The sequence below is a fragment of the Perca flavescens genome, chromosome 5, assembly GCF_004354835.1.
Source record: "Perca flavescens isolate YP-PL-M2 chromosome 5, PFLA_1.0, whole genome shotgun sequence".
In the NCBI taxonomy this organism is placed as follows: domain Eukaryota; kingdom Metazoa; phylum Chordata; class Actinopteri; order Perciformes; family Percidae; genus Perca; species Perca flavescens.
Genome location: NC_041335.1, coordinates 23519220 through 23531644, shown reverse-complemented (window position 1 = coordinate 23531644; position 12425 = coordinate 23519220). Strand labels below are relative to the sequence as shown.

Sequence of the window (12425 nt, the reverse complement as noted above, 5' to 3'; positions counted from 1 at the left end):
GCAGACGTGCTGTATGCGACCAGAGGAGAGTTGGTGGAATAGGTTTAAGTTTTGTACACAGTGTGTGCGGTGACCGAAATAAACCCCAGACTGAAAGCCAAATTCATTCATTTGCTCACCAGAAAAGGGATTTTATAACGTCGGCCCTGGAGGTAACGAGTCTCCCCTGGTTTTGTGATCACGGTCGGAAACGAAGCAAGCAGGAAAGGTTAACACATTGAACATTTTAACAGCTTATTAACGTGCGCTTGTTGCCCCGTGTGCGCTGATGCGCTCATCTGTTGACATTTCTGAATGCCTTCCTACAGTTGCTTAATAAAAGCGGGCTTTCCACACAAAAATAAGCTTACATGTGTCATTAGTATGAGAAAAAAAAAAAAAAAAAAAAAAGAGATTTTAAACTGTCGGGCTCGGACACAAATTTCTTCATGCCTGTCGGGCTCGGGCCGGGTTCAGTCACGGCTCTGTCGGACGCGGGCCGGGCTCGGACAGAAAAATTCAGCCCGATCCGGACTCTACCGTGCACACAGCGTCTGTCTCCATGAAAACGAGAGGAGATGGCCGGCGAAATTCACAAGTTCAAGAAAGGCTGGGATCTCGTGAACACTTTTACACAATCACACATTAAAAAGTGATATAAAAATATTTTATATTCTGAATACAATATTGTCAGTGTCTTAATGTTGGAGTCCATTCCTGACCCTTAGCAAACAAGCAATTGCGTAAAATGCATGCAGTTGGGTTGTCAAGGTCAAAACCCTATATGTAGCAGCTGTGAATCAAATAAACTTATTATAAATAATTAGGATGGGGCAAGTTAACGTGTTATTATCGCATTAACTCATTAATAAATTAACGCCGACAATTATTTGGAGAAGGGTACGGAACTTTTACATGGCCATTTTCATTTTAAAGTTCTTCCAGATGGCGCAGTAGACAGAACCAAAGTTATTTGTAACCATTGCAAGTTGAATTTTATCATCGCCGGAGTACTTCCATTCTGAAATATCACCTAAATGCAATACACACAGTTGATCCCAGCAAATCACTCAACAAAACAAACGGTGGCGCGTCGGCAGACTACGTTAGATGCAGCGTGTGGGAGAAGTATAGATAAACAAAGACAAGAGAAGCTAACAAATGAAGTGGATAGCTACAGACTGCAGGCCAATTAGTGTTGTGCAGGACGTTGGTCTGAGAAACATTCTGAGAATCGCAACAAATGACAACAGATATGAGATTCCCTCAAGACGCGCCATCACAAGAAGAATACACGAGTTGTATGAAAAGGAGAGGACTGCAAAAGCAACAACTTTATAACGTGCACCCGCTGTTGCTCTCACTGGGGACTACTGGACATCACTGGGTAACCATAATTACCTCGGAGTTACAGTTTTAATGTTATGATTGTGGCTCAGGATTGATTTATATATATATATATATATATATATATATATATATATATATATATATATATATATATATATCTCAAACAGGATAACATGAATGCCCTGGCAGTGGCAATGAGCTTTCATTTTGTATTTGCTTTGATTACATTGTTTAAGTTGAGATTTACACTAAATATTTTATTTAACTGCTACTGTATAAAACAAAATGCTGATGTTAAGTGTTTGCAGAACAAATGTTATGGCACTTTCGTTCATATGGCAGAACATTTAAAATAAAATTGAGCTCTCTCTGTATGCCCAGCCCTATAAATAATGTTTTTTACTCTTACACTGAATGTTTTCTGCTTCAATCCACCCACCCCCCGCTGCACAAATTGCTTTCTAATCTGTGGGAAACACTGCATATTCTAATGAAACAAATACTTTGAACAAAGTGATGCGTACAGAGAGACATATGAACACAGAGAAGCTTACGTATATGTGGACAGGCTGCTGTCATATGTAGACAAGACACCGTACTTCTCCTCGTTGTACTTGAACATGTCATTGGGATCCCACCCGTTTGACTAATACAAAGAGAGAGAGAAGAGCAGAGAGAGAGAATTTCACCGACGTCGTATTAACAATCTATCAATGCTGTGATGAGATAACACAACCCGTTTACTTATTTTACTGTCAAATTTAAATCATGTCATCATATGCAGGTCTATATGGATTATGTGCTCACTAAGTGCAGCATCAATGCATTTGCTGCGTTTTTGTCTGTATCCTTACCACATCTGTATCCAGGGACTCAAGGCTGTCAGAGTTGTGGGTCTCTCCTCCATCCCAGGGCTCTAGATCCTTCTCTTTATGCTCGCCATTGATTTTACTGCTCACTGCTGTATCTGTGAAGTTGTCTGCAGCGCACACAAAAATATACATTTACACATGCACACACACGCGTGCACACACACACATACACACACACACCTCAACAGTTTCTGCCACAAGCTCTCACAGCAAAGGTTTATATGGAGGCACACCCACTTACAACCAGACATGGGTCCAACTGGGTTGAGAAAAAATTCCTTTCAAAAAAATCTGAGCTATGCTTGAGCTGGCCTTGGTAAAGCTAACAAGGATAAAATGTTCCGACAGTAAGGGAACAAGAAAATGAAAACAGCCTTGTCAAGAAAGGCAAAAAGCTACTCCCCAATTACAGTCTGAGTTTGTAACAAAATGTACTCATTAAATGAAGAAGTAAGGTGCTACAATATTTTCAGCTGGCAAACTGTCATCCGAAAATGAATGCATGTAACACAGAGTCTAAAAGGCCTGTCTTTTTCCCCCCACTTAATTTATTACACATCACCATGGCAACACTTTGAAAGACAACATTCACATGTATAAAAGTCTACTTGGGGCTAATGATAGTCCATACATTAAGGACCATTCGCTTTAATTAAGTTAACTTACAGAATACTTTGGTTGGCTCAATGAACACCAGGGACAGGCTTGCTCAAAGAACAACCCCAATTATATTTGAAAGGAAATCTGATCTCATGTCAGCCTCACATTCTCAGAACTGGCACCAATGGACTGCGTGCATCAACCATATCAGCCACCTGGAGTTACATCAGCCATCCCAACTCATCCCACAATACAAAGCGCATTTAAGCATTTCTGGCACACAGCAAGTTCAGAGATACTAGATTTGCACCATGCACACAGTTGGGCTAACAGGCCTGAATTATATTAGTAGAGGTGGTTGGTATGCTCTATGCATGCTGTCCATCAAGGAATCATACATAAAATAGGAAGATTTACAAATCAAATGTGGGCATAGTGAGGGATAAGCAAACATGCATTTAGATTATAGTCAATTATATGACCTCAAAGTACTTCATGGCCAAAATGAAACACCTTGACATAATTTTATTTTTAATATTAGAAAGCAAATTAAGGTGCTAGTGCTCAACGTGAGTTTTCAATATGTTGCTTTCAATGGAATCATACTAATAATGCTAATAATGTCCCCTTTTCCATCTAGCTCTAATTTGAACTGAACTCTGGTTCAGTAAGGTTTGAAATTGAGACCCACAGCAGAACCCCTTGTTTAGGAAAAGAACACAATACTCTGAAAGATAAGTTAAGACAAAAATCATTTTCATATTCTTCCTCTTCTAAGAGTGAGTCATTGCTACAAGGGTTCCATTGCTGGCTGGCTACACAGTTCCTGCTTGGGCCTAAACCATAAAATAATTAATTAGTTAAAACTATATTTTATCTAATTTTAAAACAAATTTAAATGATAGCTTAAAACTAAAACTACTGTTAAAAACAAATACAATAAGTAATAGTGTTAGTTTAAAACAAATATAGGTGTTAGTTTACGACATTGAACATTTTACACAATTAGCTGTACATGCCCAGATTACTCTTAAATTCACATAAAGCCATACTTCTAATGTCCAAGGCTTTAGCATCTGCTGACCTCTAAAGTAAAAGCTTAACTGAACAGTGTATGATAGAGGTTGGACTTATCAGGAATATCCAGTCGAAAAACAACATAGGATCTGGTGAAAAGACGGAGCAAGACTGACCTGGGTCAAATATTTATTTCTTATTCTTAGATTACGTGAAAGCTGTGATACCCTAATTCAATCATCAAATTTGATTTAAAAAGCAGCAAAAGGTGGCAACAGATCAGACCCAAGCCTAGGAGATTCACAAATTAGTTTGAGTGCATACAGAGATGTGCGAGAGGAGAAAATAGCCATATATTACCTGTGTCAGAGGAGACTAGACCATTGGAGAGGAGAGACAGACATATGACAGAGTCAGAAGATGAACTGACAGAATGATTACACAAACAGCGGCTCTTTTTTTTTTTTTTTTTTAAAAAAGGTGTTTTAGCTATGACTTCCTTTTTTTTTTTTTTTTTTTTTTTTTTAAATAACGTTTTTAGACTTAGACTCCCCACATCCCCCTTATTTAAGCTATTAAGTTGATGAAAAACACATGTACAGTACCTTCTAAACAAAAATGACATTACTGACCAGTACACTATCTGTAGTAATAATGAACTGCCTTGTTGACTTAGTAACATAGGGTCACAAACATTAGCAATGGTGATTTAAATGTTTTACTTTTCGGCAAACCCTTGTGAAATTTTTAGTCAGTACAGTTATTGAGGTGTGTGTGTGTGTGTGTGTATGTATATATATATATATATATATATATATATATATATATATATATATATATATATATATATATATATATATATATATATATGTGTGTGTGTGTGTGTATATATATATATATATATATATATATATATATATATATATATATATATATATATATATATATATATATATATATATATACCAGTGCAGTGCTATGTCTGTGAATCATGTGGTGAGACCCTCACACTATTTCACATTAATGTTGACAAAAATTAAACCCTCCCACACAGTCCATTATCGTTCAAAGAAGAATTGTATGGGTTAAGATTAATTAGATGAAGAAGACTCATTCAGCCTTTATTGAGTGTCCTTGGTGCACCAGGGCAACCTTCAGGCAAATCAATAGATCACAGTCTTCAGTGACTGGCCACTCAGAGCACACACACAAGATTTAACTTGTGGCAAAGCCTCTGTGACATAAAGGTAGTACATACAGACTGAAACAGATCAAAACGTTGTGTGTATGCACTGATGGGCATTTACTCTGGCATGCGTTTATTTTTCTGAATGTGCAAAGAATACAAAGTGACAAACTCAACTAGTTGCATTGTGTATGCTTCATGGGATTTTAAGACTAGGTATATAAAGGCTGCTGTTGATGTACCCAGATAATATTTGTCAACACAAATGCTCTCAGTACCTTTCCTGGCGAAATTCAGGTCCACATCTTTGAATGTCACCACTACAACATCTGAGGCCTTGAAAATTATGCTCTCCACAATATCCTCTTTCCGGGGAGCTATGCTTGGCTCTAGGCTCTTTCTGTGGGCTGCATCCAACACCAGGTCACACTAAGGGAAGAAAGTTATGTTAAATTGGATTAAAGGGGAATCTGAAATACAGCAAAATCATTAACTATCTACAGAAGAGAAAAGGAACCATGGGACATGTAGAACCAAGAACATGCATTGTTTTCATCCCAATAGCGTACCGTACCGGCAGTGTTGGGAGTAACCAGTTACAAAAGTAATGCAATTACAGTAATGTATTCCTTTTTGCTGTAACGCAGTAATATAATGCATTACTAATAACATTTTGGTAATCTTATACCCGTTACAATGTCAGTAACGCGAGTTACAACACATTTTAATGCAACATTTAATGGGTTTTTATTTTGTTCTTTCTTCACAGGAAAGAAAAAAAAAAAAAGCCGCGAGTACTATTTCCTGTTGCTGTATTCGATGGTTGAGACGACTGCAGAGACAGATACATTTGCAAGATGGATATTATTTTCAGGAGTTATTACGCTGCGTTGAAACGAGCTGTCCCGTCAACGGTCCCGTGTTCAGAGCCAGAACCAGAGACGGTACGGACAACATCTGTGCCCCAACAGGTGACGGTACGTCAGCGCGGACAGCAGTGTGTCCGAGCTGCTGACAAATATAAACATGGCGGGAATTAACGTTTAGGCTTGCTACATGTAAATATCACTGCATTTTATCAGCGGTGGAAAGTATCTATGCAGTACTTCAACTGTAAGGTACTTTTAATTGAGTATTTTCATTTTCTCCTTCTTGCCTATTGTACGTTTTACTTCACTATTTTTAAAGCTTTAGTTACTTTGCATATTCATATTAATTATACAAAATATAAATAATCTAGGATGTATTAAAGTGGATAAGATGAGACAGTGGTGAAATTCACAAGCTACCTGCCAATTCAAACTTCCGCTGTTATTTTGGTGAAAGCAACTCAAAATTAATGCAAAAGTAGTGTAAAGCATTACAATTCAGAGACAGTAATATTATAATGTAACCAATTACCCTCAAATGACAGTAACTAGTAATCTATGTGTTACATTTTGGAAGTAACTTGCCCAACACTGCATACCGGTAGCTGGACAGAAATTGTCAACCATTGTTAAACTATTTAAGTAAATTTATTAAGCAAAAATGCCAAACATTCTCTGGTTTCAGCTTCTCAGGAAGGTGTTGCTTTTTTTCTATGCAATACCATTCTGAATTAAAAAAAAATTCTTTTCATTTTGTCAATCAGACAAAGTATGCAATTTGAAAAACAAAGGTCATCTTGGGCTCTGGAAAATTGTGGCAGACTTCTTTTGCTATTTTCAGACATCTTATACACTAAACAATACATCAGCTAATAAAAAAAGATATAGATGAATGGATAATAATAAAATATTCCTGATGAGTACAACCAAAGAAAACAGGACATAATTAAATCACTTTGTGTGTTTAATTGGAATTAAAACCTGCAATCTTGGCCTCGCATGGCACATCAAAATGCTTGCCTCAGGCTGAACTACAGAAAAGAAAATCCTTTCTAGGTATTTTGTCTGACAGCATATACAAACTAAAGTTTGTTTTTGACAACAATTAATTGAGTTCTGCTCATTTAATAGCATCCGTGCCAGATGGAGGAGCTTGTGACCTCCAATTTCGTCAAAACAAGAAGTTACAACAACTGGTATAATATTATAGAAGAAAATTGAAAACGCAAGCACTGCAACCAAACATGACATTGTTGACTAAGAGACGGTATACAGAGGGGTAGTGAATATTTCAGCATGTTTGACTGTTCAGCTTGCACACACTGTGGTAATAAAAGCCAAATGTGAGGCTTTGTTTTGGTCCCAAAACAAAGTGGTGTGGCTGCCTGTGCAAGCACACCAAATCCAATAGATTTTTGAGAATCCTGCCAGCATTATTTACATTTTAGTCTCACAACCTTATAAAAGAAGTGGAAAATACAACATGCATAAATATCTTGCCTGCTGTTAGGTGTGAAAACATGGGATAATGTATGTTACCGACATCCCATCAAGAACTGTTAAAGCCAAGCCTCTGCCAAGTGAACTGGACAGAAACTTCTACTATTGCTCAGGTTAAGCTGGTGCAAAATGAAATTTTCCCCAAAGGGAAAAGATAACAGAGTAATTCAACCTAAAAGGGAAGATGAAAGGCCACATACCTCTCCTCCATAAAAGGAAAGATAAAAAGGGAAAACTTTACCCAAGCCAACTCAGGGGTGAAACTGCTATTGAGTGCTGGCTGGGCACTATCTTACCAGCATAGTTAACCTTAATTATTACTACTGCTACCAAGAAAATTACAGATCTAGCTCCATGTTAGCACCTATAAAGAACATTGCACTGTGTGTGACCCTTACCTCTGGACCGTACGTCTTAAATACTCCTTCATAGATTGTTCCATTTTTCACTTTCAGCTCACACTTGGTCCCCTATAAATAAATAGGCCTATCATTATTCACTATATGCAACACTCATTCAGTGACAATGTCAATTTACACATTCAAAAACAAGCTCAAAAACCCATCTGCTGTGAAAATGAAAAAAAAAACATTGATAAAGCTCTGCTTTGTTTATGCAACCAGCTGTCTCTACAGATCACACAGGCTTTGTTTATAGCAGCGTAGACATTTTGAAGAACCAGCATGTGGTGAAAGACAGGCTGCAGTACATACTTCTGTTACAAATTAATTTAGAGTAAGCAAGATTCACATGGTTGTTTCAAACAAGTTTTTTTTGTAACTGCTTATTTCTCTATTCATTATTGTTATTACACAGAAGATAAAATTCAGAAGGACATACTAGACATATCTAGCCTGGAAACCAGACAAATCTGCAAGCTCAAGTCTCATTTCCCGCAGATACGTCTGGCCCCCTCCTCCCATTCAGAGTTTTTTCCCGCCGGACAGAACCTGGACAGGCCAATCACAACATTTCATCTCACATGGGCGGGTTTAAGACAATGACTGACAGCGGAGCGTCAGGCTAACCGAATGTAGTTACTGAACGTAACTGGCGTCCAGCGCAATGCACCAGACTCAAGAATCTTGGATCAAACCAAATCAAGATTGTGTTACTGTATTTCCTATTTCTGCCCTTAAATGTTTTCAGAAACACGTTTTAGTGTACTGTTCAGCTATAATTTGAAAAGTTTGTGACCAGGCAGCCATTTTTTTCTGCTTCAAAACCAACCAAGCACCGCCTCAACTTGCATGTGTCGCTCAATGCTATGTTGTTTGGTTGCTCCGATTGGTTGTAGGTCACGTTCCGTCGCTCTGATTGTTGGTGGTCTATTCAATTGAGTCCAGAGAAATTTTGTTCTGTGCCGTTGATAATGCCCCTTGGGAATCAAAGATGAACTGAGAGGTTCCAGACTAGTCTGGCGATGCCAAGCTAAGACAGACAGACACACAGTTAACATACCACCACTGAAGTCAAGACATGGACCATCCTCATATTTGCATATACACCATTGAAAATTACCTAAAGGAAAAACACAAGTTAACGTCTGGTGTTCCCCATTTGCAAAGACAAAATTGTGCTAAATAGGCTTTCACAGGCATGTGACACCTATTGGACATTTGTTCCATTCATAACGCACAAAAATAAACAGATATCCAAATACTGGGTTTATGCTTTCTATGAGTTCCATTCTGTGCAAAATTTTAACTAAATTGCATGCCTTACAAAAACATGACATTGTATTCAAATGACTGCACAGCATGAACAAAAGGAGCACTAATCCAGGGTATGGGTTTTAATAAAGCAGCTTCCCTTCTTTAATAAGTTACAGTAGAACTGGGTGATATGTTGAAAATCAAATATCACAATGTTTTTGACCAAATACATTGATTTTCCACAATATTGTAGGGTTGACAATTGGTGCTTTCACAAAATATTGACACAATAAATTTTTTTTATAAATAATCAAGTATAAAGTAATAAAGTAATGTAGATATAACAACTAAGTGGTTATTAAAGGCAAATAGAACAGCTACACAGTCTGGTAAATTCAAGAAATTATATCAATTTACTGTAAGCCTTTAAAACCAGGAAAGGACAACACATGTCCTATTACAATATCCAAAATTTAGGATGATATCTAGACTCATATATCAATATAATATTGATATATTGCCCAGCCCTAAGTTACAGGTTACCAGTTATTGTATACCAAACTTCTGATGATACATGCTATGTGGCATTGAAGCTATTTTCCACTGACTCATGAGAGTAGGCTACTTACTGCTGCGGGACCTTTACCACTGTGTCTTCCCCTGAAAGAAAAAAAATGGCATTGTTGTCAAACGAACCAAATTTATAAAGTTCTTGCTAGCATACTGAAACAACACGCTCTCTAATGGGGCAACTGTAGACTGAATCTGAGGAGGTAGTGCTGCAAATCTAAGATTGTACAGAACTGCTGTTGCACATGTTAAAAGGGGTATCCCAGGAATCATCATCAACACAAATTATCAAATTCAATCTACACTTACAATATTTGTTATTACAAATTTGAATGCAATGTAGATTCTTAAATTTTCCACAGATTCCAGATCTAGGACATTTTGCTGGCTGGAATAATGTTCAACGGGCTGCGAGCCAAACACTCAGTAGGCTACATTTTTTCCAAGCATGTCCTAAAATGCACCTTGTTCAGCAGCTGGCACATGGCCAGGCATTCATACTTGATTCGATGTAGGCAATGGCCACTATCCCTACATTATGTCAGTTGTAGTAAATTAGTAACATGCTCACTTGAACACAGTCATTTTAATAAAACCCATCCAAGTAATGTCGAACTGAAATAGGATGGCTTTGTGTGCATCAGTCCAATTGGTCTTATCGTAATTTACAATATCTTCGCACAGCCTTAATGGATAAATCCTACGCAATGAATGGGACGTACTGTCCTAGTGACCGGTGAATAGAAGCCTGACCATATTAACACAACCAAAATCACGATAAGCATGCAGCTTTTGCACTGACAGTGTGTTGGCTTTATCTTAGGACGACATGTACAGAAATGTCATGTTCCAAGGACATTATTTTACACGAGCAGCAACGTCAAGGTTGAAAGCCCGTCGGTCTACAATTCCCCCTTCTCCTCCTCATCCCCGTCTCCACCACACCCGCCCCTTTATTTCGTGCGCCCACACGGTTTATATCATTTCTTGGCAAACCCGTTGCAGCAATGTTGCGGTAACGTACCAACCTAGGTGACAGTAAAATGGAAAACAAACACAGCTGTTTTATCGCAGTCTCTTAGGTTGAAACGTCGCCAGGCTGTCCCGTAAGCAAGTGTACTGAATTACAGGCATGGGCTGTCAAACGGCTAATTAACGCTAGCTAAATTGACTCCAAGCTGATAGTAAACTGATACCAGCACATTGGCAAGCAGCATCACTGCTACACACATGTGGGAAAATATTGTGTCCAGCCAAACGTGTCTTAGTACATTATAAGAGACTAAATGGTACGGTTTATTTAACGTGCAAGAGGGGGTAACGTTACGTCGAAGTTGCAACATTGGGGTAAGCAGACAGGCCTCGCTAGCTTAACTGCATAACGTTACGCTAGGAGACACACAACACGTCGCAAGGCCCACATAACGTTCAGAAACGCGTATTAGTTTTGGACCACTTAACGGGAATGTCATCTCTCAAAACTGCCATTGTTGGAGTTGACTATGTACAGGTACTGAAATCTGGACACATTAACCCCCGCTGCTGTGTTTTTATTTCGCTAACTTAACGTTTTAATTGCACTGACCTGCCCAGATTCTGTCTTCCCCCGCCGCTTCCTCCGGCACCGGAGGCGGCGGCACCAGCGGTGTTGCCACCGCCGGGCTTGCTGCGATTTCCACCGGCCTTCATTGACATGGTGATCCCATAAAAGACAGCGTCTTAAAACGACCAGCTTCTCACCGCAATTTCTTGACGATGTGTGATTGTGTGACAGCTCGCTAAGGTTAGCAGTCCTAAGATCTGGCTAGCTAGCAGAGTAATGTCAACGTGCCTCTTGAGGAAGATGCTATGCTAAGAAGCTAACTCGCCAACAGTTGCTATCTATATTAGCAATCTACAATTCCAATTAAAACGGGGGAAAAAATATATTTAAAAAAAGGCAACACGCGCTAATCACTCCTCCAAAATAAACATCGGTGTTACACCTCTTGTCAATTTGTTGAGTAATCCTAACAAATAAATGCGATTATCTCAAAATAAGGTTTACAGCTATCTCGGGTTCTTTCCGTTGCTAACAGCGAAAAGACCAAAACAGTCTGAAAGGGGACAAAAAACAGCGGAGGGATATATATGAAAGGCGTAACGGCTCATAACATATAACTAAATATTCGTGATCTTTGACAACCATCAAAATGAATCTGCTAAACAATAAAAATAAGTCGTGGTCATATTTAATCCAAACCACCAAAAGAAACTTAGATACTCATTTGTTTTGCTAAATTACACATACAACATGGCACTATTTGCAGGAAGTCCATGGATCCTCGACGGCTGTTTTGTGGCATCCACGTGAGCCGGCGAACACACCACACACTCAGTCGCTGTCGCATAGAAACACACTATTTACACACTGCTTGCTGGATATTGATGGCTACATTACAATACGTTATGACTGCTTGATAAAGCTGACACTTTGTTCTTGCAAATAACTGGTCTGACCTCGACAATCCTGATATATGATTCTTCCAAACAAAATGATTCCCAAAACATTAGGTCCCAGAAATGTATTTCGTGAATGAATCTAAATCTAATCTCAAAACGACTTTTCTCTTATTTTTTCCTTTTACCAGTCTATATTGTGTTTTATATGGTACTTTTGATATCAGTTTTTCTTTAAAGAAAAGTTTGTTTATTCAATTTATAAGTAGAATAAATAATACAATCATGTAATAATAAATTAAATACAAAATAAATTAAAAATGGCCAATTCAACATCTGTCTACAATGGCAATCCCATTTCATTTTAAAGACATATTAATCTTCAATG

At 38.2% G+C, this 12425-nt stretch overlaps 1 protein-coding gene across 9 annotated transcripts in view; it reads right to left on the bottom strand.

The window, feature by feature from the left end:
• Positions 1-11821, bottom strand: part of atxn2 (ataxin 2) — a 32087-nt gene extending 20266 nt beyond the window's left edge. For 4 of the 9 annotated variants that reach the window (XM_028577394.1, XM_028577396.1, XM_028577398.1 and 1 more), the window contains exons 1-8: positions 11184-11820; positions 9658-9688; positions 8835-8894; positions 7772-7843; positions 5283-5433; positions 4179-4193; positions 2184-2308; positions 1884-1975 (exon numbers count right to left, since the gene is read on the bottom strand). In XM_028577394.1, coding sequence (XP_028433195.1) covers positions 1884-1975; positions 2184-2308; positions 4179-4193; positions 5283-5433; positions 7772-7843; positions 8835-8894; positions 9658-9688; positions 11184-11293 — 656 coding nt within the window. In that variant the 5' untranslated portion in view covers positions 11294-11820. Of the gene's footprint in view, positions 1-1883; positions 1976-2183; positions 2309-4178; positions 4194-5282; positions 5434-7771; positions 7844-8834; positions 8895-9657; positions 9689-10626; positions 10647-11183 lie in introns of those variants that run through there. The other 5 variants (XM_028577397.1, XM_028577400.1, XM_028577402.1 and 2 more) reach the window with 4 other exon arrangements.
• Positions 11822-12425: the final 604 nt, after the last annotated feature.